The following is a 15432-nucleotide window of genomic DNA, read 5'->3' on the forward strand; positions in this document are numbered from 1 at the left end:
TCAGAGTCATGGCAGTTTAAAAAAGCAATAATTAATAATCAGTTACTTGTCTAGGGCATTCTAATATTTAGTTTTAAAAACTAATTTAAACTCATGGCAGGGAAAGCTATGGTGAAATGAGATTTCTCCCAGGACAGTTCTCTTTGGCAGTGTTATCACACAGCCTTTCAAAGATCCAGCGTGCGCAGGGTAGCTCGCTGTCCGGTTTAATGTCATCTCTTCACCGAAGGCGTGGGCTGCCTTCCTCCCCCGCTCCCACTCTTGAAAGGTTAGCCTTTCTTCAGAATAGTGCAGGTTTTTCCAGCAACATCTGTCAACCTGGCAACGAGTACACCCTAAGGAAATTATGAACATTTGAAGACCATCTATATACTGTAGGGAAGCTTTCCTCTCCCTCTTCCTCCCCTCTCTCCTCGTTCCACTCCTGCCTTCCCCCAACAAGAGTGTGGCAGCCACATGGCATTTACCACCATCCGCCTCGCTGACAAATTATAAGCCCATTTGTGTCTGTGGTATTTTTAATGTGTTTTGATTTGCTCACTCCATTGTGATAGCTCATGAAACCTCAAAGCAGTGACCCTCCTAGAAGGCAGGCTGTAGGCAGACCCCTTCGTTTAATGACAAGAGACCCCCTAGCCACCGTACGTTTAGCACACACAGGCTTCTTTGGTCTAATGACTCAGATGATCTTGATCCGATTCAGTAGGTCAGAAATTGCTGTCCCCAGCAAATATCGACCGGAAGGAACTGCTTTCTTGGTTATTCTGAAGCTGCCAGCTGCATATTACACTAGCAGGTGCTAATAGTTTTTGTAGGTCAGTAGAATTGCTATTGTTCTTCCTTCCCTTGCCCCCTGTTCTTTTACAATTATAGAGTGGCTCATGGGGATAAAAGTCTCCCCTCTTGTTGTGATACCCAGATTTCTAAAACACTGGTCCCATTGACCCCTTCCGCATGGGCAGAAACCTGGCTCTTTCATGGTTAAGGAAGTACCAATCCTGGGCCTTGTGTGTCTCCAAAAATCTCAAGGTGCTTTTGTAAGCATCTAATTTATTTGGTCAATACCCATAAGGTAGAGAGAAGAAGGGATTATTCTCGTTCTAAGTAAAGCAACCACATCCCAGGGCAGTTACAAACCCTCTGCGAGATCGCCTCAGAAGCCATTTTTACAGAACTGAGGGGTAGTTCTTTGGGTACCTGTGTTGCAGTGCACGGCCTGGCCCATGGATGCCAGAGCAGAAGGTGGGCAGAGGTGGGCAGCCATTACCCCATTCAGAATTCAAGTGTGTAGAGATATGGTTTGAAGAGAGCTAGAACTCAGACGTCAGATGCTGCTTAATAGGCAGGTTTGACAATATGCCTAATAAAGTTTATTTAAAAATACTTGCCCCCATTTTTCATTTCCCAAAGCACTAAGTATAAATCATTAAAAGAATAATCGAAAATCCTAGCAAAAGACTCTTCTTAAATTGCTTTTATTGCATTTTAGACAAGAATTTTTTTCATCACACACTGTAAGTCTACTGGAAAATATAACATGATTCTGTTTCCTCAGTCTAGATTAACTTTGACCTCCAGAAGGTGGTGTACATTGTATGTTTTGCTGAGGCTTTTTTGTGTGATAACTACTTTACTTAGAGGTATGAATAGAGTTGTCCCAGGTCACCTGGAAGACTCTGATTGTCAGTCTTTGAAGCCGGGGAGCCAGATTCTCTCAGAGACCCCAAGTTCAGCCCTCAGAAGACATCACCTTCACCCCGCTCATGGGGACCGCTCAGCCTCCTCACTACCCTGGGCTGGTCCCTCAGGCTAAAACTGGGAGAGTGCCCAGGAGGCAAGATTCCCCCTCAGGCATCCTGTGTAGTTTGCTTACAGAGGCTCGGTTCTGAGAGCCCAGTATTCAGAAGGTGAGACTCACCTTTACCCATCTGTTTCTTCTAAATTCCAGTCTTGCTCCCTTGAGATTCTCGCAGATTCTTCTCACACAACTCATTCCAGGATGGTTTGTGGGAGCGAAAACAAGTGAGAATTTGGCCTTCTCTCCAATCTTTTTCTCTCTGCCTCCAAAAGGTGTGGCAGGAAAATTCTGCCAAAGCAGAATTGCATACTTGTCACAGATCCGATCAGGACATTTTCTGTACAATGTACAGGGCTCCACATACGGTTTGGGACACCTCACTACCAACACTACTTTTAGTAAAAACTCAAACTGTATAGTTATTAATGCATTTTAAAGAAATATCATTCAAGATCTTAAGACTCAAGAGTTATCCATGATCCCAGAATCATTCCGACTGTATACTGTTAAAGTTTGAACCAGATGCATTCTTCAGCTTATAATAAAAAGGAAAGCTACTGCTTTATTAAAGGAATAGTTAAAAAACAAAAAAACCAAAAAACTTTCTTATAAAAAAGCATTGAGCAAAAACCGCTCCTTCTTTTGTGGGGCTTTAAAACAACTGTTTGCATATCCTTTGTTCTGTGCCCAGCGTGAATGAGGAACACTCCCTCAGTCTGAGGTAACATCTCTGCTCTCCAGTCACAGACTCCTCATGACTTGATAAGAACTTTCAATCAGTAGCATGGAACAAAAATAATTCTGTTGATTTCAGCATCTTTTAGGATATGAGGAAAAATCCATGTAAAACTTACACTACCCATAGAACAAAAAAATGCCTTTTATGTTATAACTTTGTAAAATTTTTGAGAGTTTCCAAAAATCACAAAACTTGTTTCAGTGACTCTTTTTATGTTAGGAATCCCACCACCAACCCATCCACCCTCAAACCCCCATCCCTCATCCGCCCCCCCCCCCCATCCTCCATATCAGCTTGAATAACTTGTCCTGATGTAGGGGCAGATGTAGTCTCTTTCTGTGATAGATTATGTCCAGAGAAAAGAAAAAAAAATCACCCCAAAGAGATACTGCCTATTGCCTATTAGTTCAAACACATAGTTGGATGTTTTGGGATATCTTTTTTCTTATACCTGGAAATGCCTTTGTCCTAAATTTCAAGGCCTCACCAACAGAGTGAATCCCTCTTTTATACACTGCAGTGGTTACTGCTGTTAAACATCTGATGCTTGATTCTTTTAGGTCTTTTGGAATTGAAGATTTTCACAGCTAAAAACCTCCAGCGTTCGAGCCACACATAAGAGAGTAAATCTCTTGAACAGTTAGTTCTGGACCATGCTATCCTTAGAAGGCTCCAGTGTGAGGAGAGAATGCACTGATGCTAGTGAACTTGTGCCTTTGAGATCCACTGGCCCCACCCACCTCACCTTGGCCCGGGGGATAACCACCTCTGATTTCTCACATTCATCTTCCAGAAAGCTGCTGTTCCCTCTAAAGTGTTTGGAACCGGCCTTATAATGTTTGCATGTGTTTGGGGAAGGGGCCAGGTGGGTGGCACATTTGAAGTTTGGAAAAGTGTTACCTCCTTTCACTGGCTAAATGGAGCCCAGCCGGACTGTCAAAGCCTATACAGTCACAGGAGATGACATGATTTGGGCAGCCTTGATAGTCTCAGAAGTGGAGCTAGAACGGGAATGACGAGAGCGTGGAGATCCATACTTCCTAAAACAGATAAGAGTGAAAAGCAAAGAGAAAAGGAAAAGAGGCACAGAGGAGTTGGGATGAGGGGAGTCTGGGCGGAGAGGGTGGAGGGGGACAACAGCATTCAAATGACAAGGTCTGCTTTCTTCCCACGGGCTCCCCCTGTGGGTGCAGAGAGGTACTCGCATCTGAATCCCTCGGAATTATATTAGGAAGCAGCCCTCATGGAGGTGGGAACTGGGGGAAATTTGGAGAAGGAGTTTAAAAGTTGCACATCCTACATAATCAATGGTTTTTCTTCAGCAATGTGATGTAAATATGATTGAAAAGTGATTTTTTTTAACCCGATAGATCAAACTAGGAATTAATGTATCTTAGCTCCAGTGTTGTAGAATACATTTTGGTAGCTTTCTGATAGCTTCCAAGAATGATGGGCTTGTGCTCTAATTAGCTATTGTTCTTTTACAGCTGGTAAGATATAACAGCTGTGAGTATTTTCTTCCTGACTAATTTGACCGAAGGTTGGATTGTGGTTCTGTTGGTAGTTTGCATGGTCAGCAGTAAGTTCCTATATAGGCCTAGGGATAGGCACCTGAGGTGAGTCCCCTTAAAAAAAAAAAAAAAAAAGTATAGCTTAGGGGTGCCTGGGTGGCTCAGGTCATGATCTCAGTATCCTGAGATCAGGCTTCACTCTGGGCATGGAGCCTGCTTAGGAGTCTCTCTCTTCCTCTTCCTTCCCCCCTCCCTGGCCCCTGCTTGCTCCCTGCACTCTCTCTTAAAAAAAAAAAAAAAAAAAAAGATATAATTATGTAAGGGAATATCTAGGTGTGATCTTAAGCTAATAGCCTTTAACAGCCTTAGGAGGCTTTTTGAAAGAAGTTCTTTGTGAACATCTTGGCATAGAGAAGAATCTACACCAAGGCCATTGAGTACTGGTCTGCTGCATGAAACAGTGTACTCTAAGAAAAGGAACAGCCAGAGAAACAGTGAATGAAGCCTAACACCGGTACAGTTTATGAAGATGGTGGTCCTCTGCAAGTGCTAAGTGTTATTTCATTTTTTAAAATCTGCTTCAAGTAGGTTCTCCCCCCACCCCCAGCTCTCAAATGTGATCTCTGGAGACAGTTGAATAACATGTCAGTCTTATCTTTAAATAGAGCTGGTACAGGTGGCCCTCAGGTCATGTCCTAGTGAAGTAATACTGCCTTTTAAAAAATTTATTACTCCCGAATTAAATTTACTGGCAGGCTGTTGGCCAACCCTGGTGCACCGTACGAACAGAGGACAGTAAAATTGTTTTCAGATCACTTTTTCTGCAGTTCCCCACAGTCTGAATCATCCCAACACACATACACTTGCAGAATGTAGACACTTTGTCAACATGCAACTTTTGCATTCAGAGGCAGCAAATTAAATTTCTCTGAGCAGAATTGCTGTGTGCACGGAGGGGGAAAAGTAATTTCTGCCCAGGCTGTTCCCCTTTGCCTTTTGCTTATAGCACAGGCTATTGTAATAGGTATGTAGCCAAAGGACAGCGAAGGGAAACCAGAAAGAGACAGACACAAGATGCTGGATTTGGGCAGTATGGTTTTGTAAACAAAGTGACACAAATTGGGGCAGAAATTCCATGGGGACAAGAGAGGAAGCTGGAAGACTGGAAATACAGCACAAAGCCAAGTCCCTTCCAGATGGCGTTTTTAATAAATTTATCAGACACATTTGAAAGACTGTAATGAACATTCAGTTGGGGAGTGGCTTGGCCCCTACAAAGAAGAAAAACAGTAATGGCACCTTCTGTGCTTCGCAGTCACAATCACTCCCTAAATTTTTCCAGTAAAAGAAACCACAAAACTTATTCAAACCATTGTGTAATTATTAGACGATTCAGCTAGGCAGGCTGAGGTTTGCGTTTCTAGGAAGAGGAGTTAATAAGAGAATTCTTTCCTGCTGAGATGGGAAAAATGGTCTATATGTGTTAGTAAGCCCAGCAGTGACTTTTAGGACAAACCTCTTCTGGAAGGACCTCTGTAGTGTAACTAAGGCAGAGAGCTCTCCCCGCAGGCATAAAAAGAGCTTTTCTGTTCTTTAAAAGCCACACTGTTACAGATATTCCTCCCCTCCCCAAACAGTTTCTCCATCAGAAAATGTTTTGTCTACCATGAGTGACCAAGCTTTGTGATTATGGGATACACTTCTAGGGAAGGAGAAGCTGAGAGGGCCCAGGGTACATGTGATGCTCACACAGCCGCTCTTCTGCACTGGGCATATTTGTTTCCTTTTTAAGGTTTAGGTCAAGACCCAGACATTGATCCTACTTTACTTTTCTAAGAAAACTTTCACTGAGAAAGCATTTTCTTTTTCCTGCCTTATTCAGTAATTTTTAGGTTTTCTAGCTTCTGGGAAGGAACTATGTTAAGGCGAAAGTGCCACAGCCTACATAAGCATCCTTTTTTCTCACTCTGATTCATTCATCCAGCAGATATTTAGCTAACACCTACTATATGCTAAGCACTGTCTCTTGGCAGTTGGGACTAGAGCAGTGAAAAAAAGGAACGCTCCTGCCCTTATGAAACTCACATTCTAAATCTCCAGTAATCATGTTAGATCAGATGGACGTACTGGTCTGGATATTAAGAATTGGCACAGTGCTGGAATGTTGGGGTCATCCTGGTTGTTTATAAGAGGTCATTATCCAGTGGGTTTGTGCCTAGGTCTCTGTTCTTTTTTGCAGTAGTTGGTGTGATTTGGTCATTTTACTATTAATTTGACTCATTATCAGAAAATTGGAATGAGAATTAAGGAAAGTGGTAATCTTCTGATTTTGTACCTTATTAGGTAGATACAGTTGCTTATCAAGTTGCCAGTAGAGTTTTAGCAAAACTATTTCTCAAAAGGAAATTTGGGACTTGGGGTCGATTTTACTGAAACAATCATCCCTCTGTGTATGTTAAGATGTGTCTGTGTGTGTCTGTGCTGGGCACACTTTGTAGATCCAGACTTCGACTAATAAACACTAATGAATAATTATGTCAAGATCAAAGTGATATTTTATCCTCCAGCTCATAGATACAGGATTCTTTGTTAAGAAGGCACGATTCTTTAATGTAGCATATGTGTTAGACCACCTCAAGTTTCCAGAGAAGCAGAGGGTAATATTTCTAGGACAGTTTTACTTAGAGAAAATTTTAGAGACTGAATCTTCTTGAATAAACCCATTTATAAATGTGTCTCTAGAAAAGGAATTCTTAGCACTTATCCCAGCCTTGTTTTCCAGAGAACTTGAAACCATACTAGTAATGATTTTGTGATCATCTCCAATGCTACTACACTAATCGACCACTAGTCAAAAATCAGATATCTAGGGATAAAATTGTGAGGCAATAAGGTTGCATAGGTGGAGATTGACAAAATCAGGAAAACTCCTCAAAGACAACTAATAAAAACCTAGCAGATGCTACAGAAGATATCAGGGTTCAAAATAATCATAAAAGGTTTTACCCTTTTGGAGGCTTTCCATCATTCTATTTTTCATAAAAACAGTGTTAAAATGTGTGAAACTTGAAAAAAAAAAAAACCACAAAATTCCGTATGTGATAAAGGACATATATGTGAAGTTTAGGGAGTAGGAGCACTGGCATGCTGACCACTTTGCTGAAGAAAATACTACCAAACCTACAGCTCTGGGTGCGCCCCTCCTCCAATGACACCCCCCCCCCCCCCGATTTTCAGTGTTCACCATTCACCGGGTTTCCTTTCTGATCTCACCACACAAGCATGTATCACTAAATGACAGAAGTGGAATCATACTCCGTGTTTTCTCCTCACTTCCTCTCTTCTTAACCAGTTTTCTTTGTGGGACTGACCCTGGTTGACACACATAGCTCTAGTTCATTTGTCTTTCAATACTGTGTAGTTTTTGTTTAATAGTGAAATTTCAGTGACTCAGTGGACAGTTTGAACAGATTAGACATGCTTAAAGAGGACTGAACATAAATAATAATTTGAATTAAGAAATTGCCCAGGTAAATTTAATTATCATTGAAAAAGTAAAGTAAAATATAGAGTCTGAGAGAAAGTCTACTCAAAGTCACATCTAACAAAAATACGATAATGTGGAAAATGAAATCACAGGAGATAATGATACAAATCAAAGTGTTATTAGAGCCAGGTTCTGGTTTGACCATGTAAGACAAGGCTTATAGTTTTAGACTTTTGGCTATTAAATGTGAACCTCAAGTAAATCATTTTTGTATTCACTTAATGTGTTATAAATATGTTTTCTATCTCTGTTTGTAAATAAATGATCTAAAAAAAAAAAAAGAAATTGCCTAGAATACTTCAAAAAGAGGTACAGAGAGAAAAGTGAAAGGAAGGTTAAGAAATGTGGAAGACAGAATGAAAAGTTCAACAGAGGTCCGGTAGGAATTCTAGAAGGAAAAAAAAAAAAAGGAAAGAAAAGGAAGGAGAATCAGTATTCAGAGAAATAATGACCAAATTTTTCCAGACTTGATAAGAGCCACAAATGCTCATATTCGGTCCTGAGAAGGATAAATTCAGTCTGCCTCTAGGTACAACTGAGTAAAATTGAGAAACACCTAAACCAAAACAACAACAACAAAACCCACGAAAACAAAAGAAAAAAGACCTTAAAATTAACTGTAGGCGAAAGACAATTACAAGTTAGAGGGATAGGAGACTTTAGCAGACTTAACAGTAGAACCAGGAGACTATGGAATAATATCATCAAAGTGCTGAGGAAAAACAGCTTTTAACCAGGAATTCCATATCAGTTAACCTATTTTTCAAGAGTGGTGGCAAAATGAACTTTCAAACAGAGACTTTGCTGAATACTAATGGATGTATCTTAGAAAGAAGGAAGTTGAACCAAGAAGAAAGGAGGATATAAAAAACAGTAATGGTTTTTATATAACCAAATATATATATATATATTTTTTAAAGATTTTTATTTATTTATTTATTTTGTCAGAGAGAGAGAGAGGGAGAGAGAGCGAGCACAGGCAGACAGAGTGGCAGGCAGAGGCAGAGGGAGAAGCAGGCTCCCTGCTGAGCAAGGAGCCCGATGTGGGACTCGATCCCAGGACGCTGGGATCATAACCTGAGCCGAAGGCAGCTGCCCAACCAACTGAGCCACCCAGGCGTCCCACCAAGTATATTTTTTATAACCAAAATAAATTGGGTGAGTGTGAATAAAGAAGTTTTGACTGTATAAAAAGAAGAAATATTAATGAGTTAATGAGTTTCACTTCAAATAGTTAGAAAACGGGGGCGCCTGGGTGGCTTAGTGGGTTAAGCCTCCGCCTTCAGCTCAGGTCATGATCTCAGGGTCCTAGGGATGGAGTCCCGCATCAGTCTCTCTGCTCAACGGGGAGTCTGCTTCCCCCTCTCTCTGCCTGCCTCTCTGCCTGCTTGTGATCTCTGTCTGTCAAATAAATAAATAAAATCTTTAATTAAAAAAAAACAAATAGAAAACAAAACAGAGTAATTTAAAAGGAATTAAAGGAAGAAATAATAAAAAGAAGAGGAGGATGCCTGGGTGGCTCAGTCAGTTAAATGGTTAAATGGCAGACTCTTGATTTCGGGCTCAGGTCTTGATCCCAGGGTCTTGGGATCCAGCCTAATGTTTGGCTCCGTGCTGGGCAGTAAAACCTGCTTCAGAGTTTATTCTCCTTCTCCCTGTGCCCCTCCCCCCCAACTCATGCATGCACATGCTCTCTCCCCTCCCCGCCCAAAAAAATTATTAATTAAGAAATAAAAACAAGAGCAGAATTTAGTGAAGTAGGAAATAAAGAAATCAACAAAGCCAAAAGTTGGTCCTTTGAAAACACTAATAAATGAGACAAGCTATTTAGGACTGATGAAAAAAGAAAGAAAAAGTACAATTAGATATTTGGGATGAAAAAGAGGACACACTATGAAAATTTTTATGCCAGTATATTTGAAAGGGTAGATAAAATGAAAATTTTTCCTGGAAGGGCCAAGAGTATCAGAAACAATTTGGAAGAAAAAAGGAAAAGAAGAAGGGGAAAGCGAGGGAACAAAGGTATTCACTTTATCAGATTTTAAGATTACTATAAAATTATAGTAAAGCAGCACGGTAAAGGCACAAGGCTAGGCAAATCAATGAAACATAACATAATTCTTAAAAAGAGACACAAATATCTATGAAAACCGTGTGTGGCTGAAATAACATAAGTTAGTGAGGGCAAGAGTTCATTAAATGGTGGTGGCAAAATTGGCTCACCTTAAGAATAAAAGATGAAAGTAGATTTTCTCTGTCACGCACAGTATACCAAAAATAAATCCTGAATAGATTAAAGAACCACATGTGAAAGGCAAAGTTTAAGAACTTTTAGAATAAAATACAGGACAATATCTTTATGGATTGAGGGTAGGAAAGAATTTATAAACAAGAAAAGGGAAAGGCACCAATCTTAAAAGATGAATGTTTCACCTCAAAACATTAACCAATCAAAGATTGGCATCCTACAAATCAGTTAGAAAAGCGGTAAAAAATAAAAAAATAGACAAAAGATAAAGATAGGTAGTTTACAGAAGAAAGATGGAGAATGATTCTTGGGGTGGGGGGGAGCTTTACAACGTCTTCAAACAGAAAAATGAAAAACTGAAACCACATTGAGATAATACACTCATCTGTCTGGCATTACCAAGAGTTGGTAAGGACGTGAAGCAATGAGTTGAGGATGTACATTTTTACAACCACTTTGGCGAGTAATTTGGCAATAGCCAGGAGAATTGAAGGTAACTCATAGCTGTGAGTGTAATTCATGCATATATACATGTATAATATCTTATGTATTCCTTTAAGAAACCCTTACCATGTACACAAGACTCCTTTGTTTGTAATCGCAAAGAAAACAGTGATAACAATCAAAACATCCCTTAGCAGGAGATTAGATAAATAAATTTTGACATGTTTATGTGTTGAAATATTTTATAGACCTCACATGAATGGACTAGATTTATCTTTCTATTGAATGTTCCTTCATTGTGGCTTAATGTTTGTGGTAAATGTTAATATTATTCACCAAACATTCCCCTTTCTTCTGGGCATGCAGCAGGGTCCCACTCTCCCACCCCTTTTGAAATTAGGCAAGGCCCTGGAACTTGCCTTGAGCCCCGGAATGTGAGAGAGGTGATGTGTGTTACTTTGGGGGCTGAGTCTTAAGAATCAGGACCTGGCTTTCTTTCTTCTCATTGCTGCTATAACTGAGGAAATTCATATGGATACAAAGCCTCTGTCACTTGGGCCCTTGTCTGATACAATGAGCAAAACCACTTTTCTGGTCGTCACTGAACACATAGCGTACACAAAAAAATAAGTACATAAATAAATGTGCAAAGGGAAAAGGAAAGGGAGAATGGGGGCTGTTCCTGCAGCCTAAGCTCCTGTCTACAGTATTATTTTATGTCTCAGTTCAATTTACGGTACACCTTGCACCACTTCCTTAAGTTCCACCTTCCAAATCACCCAATACTTCCCCTTTTCCATGAGATAGAGGTATCATGACTTAGCCTCCAAATATAGTCCTTCCTTGTCTTTCCGAGTCCCGGGGAACTTCTTTTTGAGCGCCTTCCTTCTCTGCCAGGAAACTGTCCTTCGAGGCTATTTCACCAATGTGTTTGCTTGTTGTTTGGAGTTAAGCTTGACAGTCAAGGGATTCATTACCAGAAATGTATCCTCTCTTCCTTTCTCCTTCCCCTTCTCCCTTTTTTATCTATGGATGACTTCCTCATCCACAGAGAGCAAAGCAGTGAAGCTGTAGAAGATGAGGGCTCAAGTCAGGCATGCCCAGCTTTGGAAAGTAAATACATCGTGGTTTAGAAGATACATGTAAGATTACATACTCCACGTCATTATCAAGGTGGAAATGTTTTGGCATGACGATAGTACTGCTCACCTTCTCTCTCTTCAGAGAGTATATAATATTACCCTGAAAACTACAGTATATATCTAATGAGAAATTGTCTTTTTTTTTCCAACCTATTTTAAAATTATATAAAGTAAGTTGCAAATCTTGAAGGCAAGTAGCTGGGCCTAAGTGTAGATTTGGGTTGAATAATAAATTAAATTAAAACCCCAACACTAGAAAATGCACAGAAAAGGTCACAGGGGACCTAAAAGGCCCTTACCTTTTATTGCTCTCTTCTCCATGGTTAGAGATTCTACATCATTTTTAGATAGCTATCATTTTGTGGAAGCCCTTGGCTTTTATAAATGAACAGGTTGATGCGGATTTGAAGGAGAGAGAGAGACTCAAAATCAAAACAGAGCTGGTGTTTCAGAATACAGCAGTTCATGAACAAAGAGAAGAACATTAGGTGTTGAAATGCCCAGAATAGTAAACAAACAAACAGAAAAGGTAAACAAGTCATGACTGAGGGCAACAGTGTATTCTGAAAAGGTATTGGTACCATTTCCTAGATCATCTTCCTGCTTGATGAATTCTAAAACACTGAATCTATGTGTATATCATATTTCTCTAAACAAATTGATATTTACTGAATGTAACAAGTATATACAGTTTAGAGACTAGTAATAAAACAAGTGTCCATATACCCACCACCTGGCTTAGAAATAGAACAAAGCCAGTACGTCTGAAGCTCCGCTAAGATTTCATCTTGGAAATGAAATCAATTAATATTTGGACCTATTGGTGGGAGTCCCTGCAAGATTTCATTCGCCTCTTCCCAGACACATTATCCAGTATTTAATATAATAATTCCCTATATTTCCTTTTTAGTTTTATATTTATGTATGTATCCCTAAATGAAGCATGTTTCTAGTTTTGTCTTTTTAAAAACTTTGTATAAATGCATTCATAATCTGTGTTTTTCTGTGCCTTGCTTTTTTTCACTCAACATTATATGTTTTTCTTGTTCTTTTGGTTTTGGGTGTTTTAGAAGTCAAGGCTTTCTTTCTTTTTCTTTCTTTCTTTTTTTTTTTTTAGGAAAAGAACATTATGGTTTTCAATTTATCTATCTGTACATAACCATAGTTCACTAAGGTCAATTAATGTGTAATTTCCCATTGTAGTCATATTTTGAAATATATTTATCCATTCTGTGTTTTATGGCGTATCATGGCTCCTCATAGTAAAATGCTTAGGGGTTAATTACTACATGTGGTTTTCTTTGTTCCAATCTTAGATTCAACTTTTTTTCTTGAGGCAATTTGGCATGGAAAATGTGCTCATATCTTGCGATAACCGAGGAGTTCTAATTTCCCCTTTATCATTGATGTGAGATAGTAATTCATTTTGTTCACAGCAGCCTACCAGGATATGTTTAGCTTCTCTTATCCTGACGCTGAATCTTCTGTTGGGCTCACAGTTCCCATGGAGAACGTTGCAACAATTGCGGATTGCGCCAGTGTGATTGAAGGAGTCAGTCGGAGCCGAAATGCCTTGCTGAACGGCGACACCAAGAATTACGACTGGGATTCCGGCTATACGTGTCACCAGCTAGGAAGTGGTGCGATTGTGGTTCAGCTGGCACAGCCGTACATGATTGGGTCAATACGGTAAGAAAGGTCCTTTTCGTTCATTACTTTTAAAAAGGAAGACACGTGTGCAGATTCTTTTTCGGAACAATGATGATCCTAATAACTTCAGTGAAGATACATTCCTGTTGTTTGCTCTAAATATTGAAGCGGGGTAACATGGAGAAACAGGGGGCTTGTTTGGAGCTCCAGTTGGGGAATACACCAAAATTAGGCTTGCGGTGAGAGTAGATTAGAGGCCTCTCCTGGGTATGGCCCACCTCCTCCTTAAGTCTCAGTTTGTGTTGGTTAAGGACTTAGAGGATAATGTCAGGAGAGGTTATATAGATTCAAAACTAATTTTCAACACCAATAAATTTACATCTGAACCAAACATGTGACTGTGAGGCCTGGTACTAAAAAAAAAAAAGAATCTTCTTAATGAAAATCTGGGTTGGGATGGTTGTTTTCATTTTGTTTTATTTTGTTTTCAGAAAGGAACTTTAACCCAACTTTGCTTGATTTATAGGATCATATAATTTTAAAATGTGATACTGGTGACACCCCCCAAAGGAGATACTTTTAGTTCAAGAGAGCCATGTGGAATGTATTGAATAGGCTGCCCTTTTCTTGCTTTTTTTCTGAACGTTCCAAGGAGGTCTCTAAAAGACTAATGTCTATACATTTATGTTTAACAGTAGGTAAGGTGTTTTACATGATATCTGAGCCTGCCAGGGATGGAGGTCTCGGTGGGGTGTGACTGCCTACCCCCCACCATCATGTTTTACCACATTTGCTCTGTTATTTCCTGTTCTTATGTTCAAATCTTTGTGTATAAAGAGAGAAAAAGCACAAAAAGTAAGGTAGTAGGATTTTAACCGGCAAACGTGTATTGATGTTTAGGCTAATGACCACAGAGGTTTTTGTGACCTGCTGGTCCCCGGGACCACCCTGATGAATGATGTTGGATTTGTGGGAGAATTCACTGTGGATTTCTTCATTTAAATTGTCAACTCCTTTTCATAAAGGGCCACATACAGGTTGAGTAACGTAGGCAACCTACCACACACATAGAGAAGCCTTGGCCTCATGCTGTGGACCAGACAAACCCTCTTGGTGCTTAAGAAAGGGGAAGGAGAAGCCACAGTCAGTCTGGACAAGCTACCAGTGCAAACAAACCTCCATCAGATGGCAAACAAGACTCCATCCTTCCTTTTATCTCAGCTGCATGCGTTAACTAAGGCAGTCGTAGGCCAGCTATTTAGTAAGCTGTTCTAGAATTTTTGGCATTGATGGTAGGAAACTTACCTAATATTTCCCATTATAGTCTATCCCTCTTCACTGTAAAAATCTGGGGAACCATTGTCCTTCTCCTGTCACTGGCACTCCTTACAGTCTTTACAGTTTCTTTAAGATTACCAGTCGTGTCTCTGAGATTACATCTGCAATTTCTTTCAGCGGCCGTGGGGTGTAACTCACCAGAGCCAGGAGACTTGGAATCATTTAAATTGACTGGATACTCTCTTTCTTTCACTTCATCTATTTGGGGCTTCAGTTCTCTCTTTATTATGTTTGTTCTGCCATTTCTAATTTGAAGACCAGTCTTCTCATCAATGAAGACAGAAGCAAACCAGCAGCTTAGTAGCTCTTCCCACTCTCTTCCAATGTTGCCTGTATTCTGTCTGCTTACCTTGTACTCCAGCCCCACTCCCAGCAATGTTACGTGTGCATCTCACACCAACATGTTGGACATGAAATCCCATTATCCCCCCTTCGTCCGCTCAAGTAACGTTGAGATTTCCCCCCTCTCATTCAGTGGCACCACCCATCTGTCTGTAGACTGAGACAAAACATGGCAGTCTTCCCGAATTTACTCCTCTCTCTCACCTCCCCTCCTCAGCCAGTTGTCAGTACTGGCTCCTGAATATCTCACAAAGTCTTCCGCTCTTCCCATCTCCAGTACCGTTACCACAGCTGTACCTTTGTGGTTTTTCTTCTCCCCCTGGTCTGCCAGACTTCCATCTGGCCCTTCCTTCCCCACTTGCAACCATCTCCCCGCCCCAGATCTGACGTGGTTCTGTCCCTTCAGGAGAAACTTCAGACGAAGGCATTTAAGAACAATGTGACGTGCTTCTGTCGACACAGCCTTGTCTCCTGCTTCTCCATCCACCCCCATACGTGCCAGTCTCATCCTGTCCATCTACTCACAGTTTTGCACATGCCATCCCTCTCTCACCTTTGTGCCTTCAACTCTCGGAACATACTGTTCTCGTGGCTGGTGTCTCTCACAAACTCCCCATCACCTCTTTTTTACCTGCTCTTCCTCCCCCTTCAAGACTTCGTTCTTCCAGGAATG

General features: G+C 40.5%; 1 protein-coding gene across 5 annotated transcripts in view; it reads left to right on the forward strand.

Moving 5' to 3' along the window:
* BTBD9 (BTB domain containing 9) overlaps positions 1 to 15432 on the forward strand; it is a 435224-nt gene that overhangs the window by 306775 nt on the left and 113017 nt on the right. For all 5 annotated transcript variants that reach the window (XR_007128303.1, XR_007128302.1, XM_047735015.1 and 2 more), the window contains exon 8: positions 12929 to 13118. Coding sequence is in view for 3 of the 5 variants with exons in the window: in XM_047735015.1 (XP_047590971.1) it covers positions 12929 to 13118 (190 nt within the window). In the remaining 2 variants the exon portion in view is untranslated. The remainder of the gene's footprint in view (positions 1 to 12928; positions 13119 to 15432) is intronic.

This window comes from Lutra lutra, chromosome 6 (assembly GCF_902655055.1).
Source record: "Lutra lutra chromosome 6, mLutLut1.2, whole genome shotgun sequence".
Classification (NCBI taxonomy): domain Eukaryota; kingdom Metazoa; phylum Chordata; class Mammalia; order Carnivora; family Mustelidae; genus Lutra; species Lutra lutra.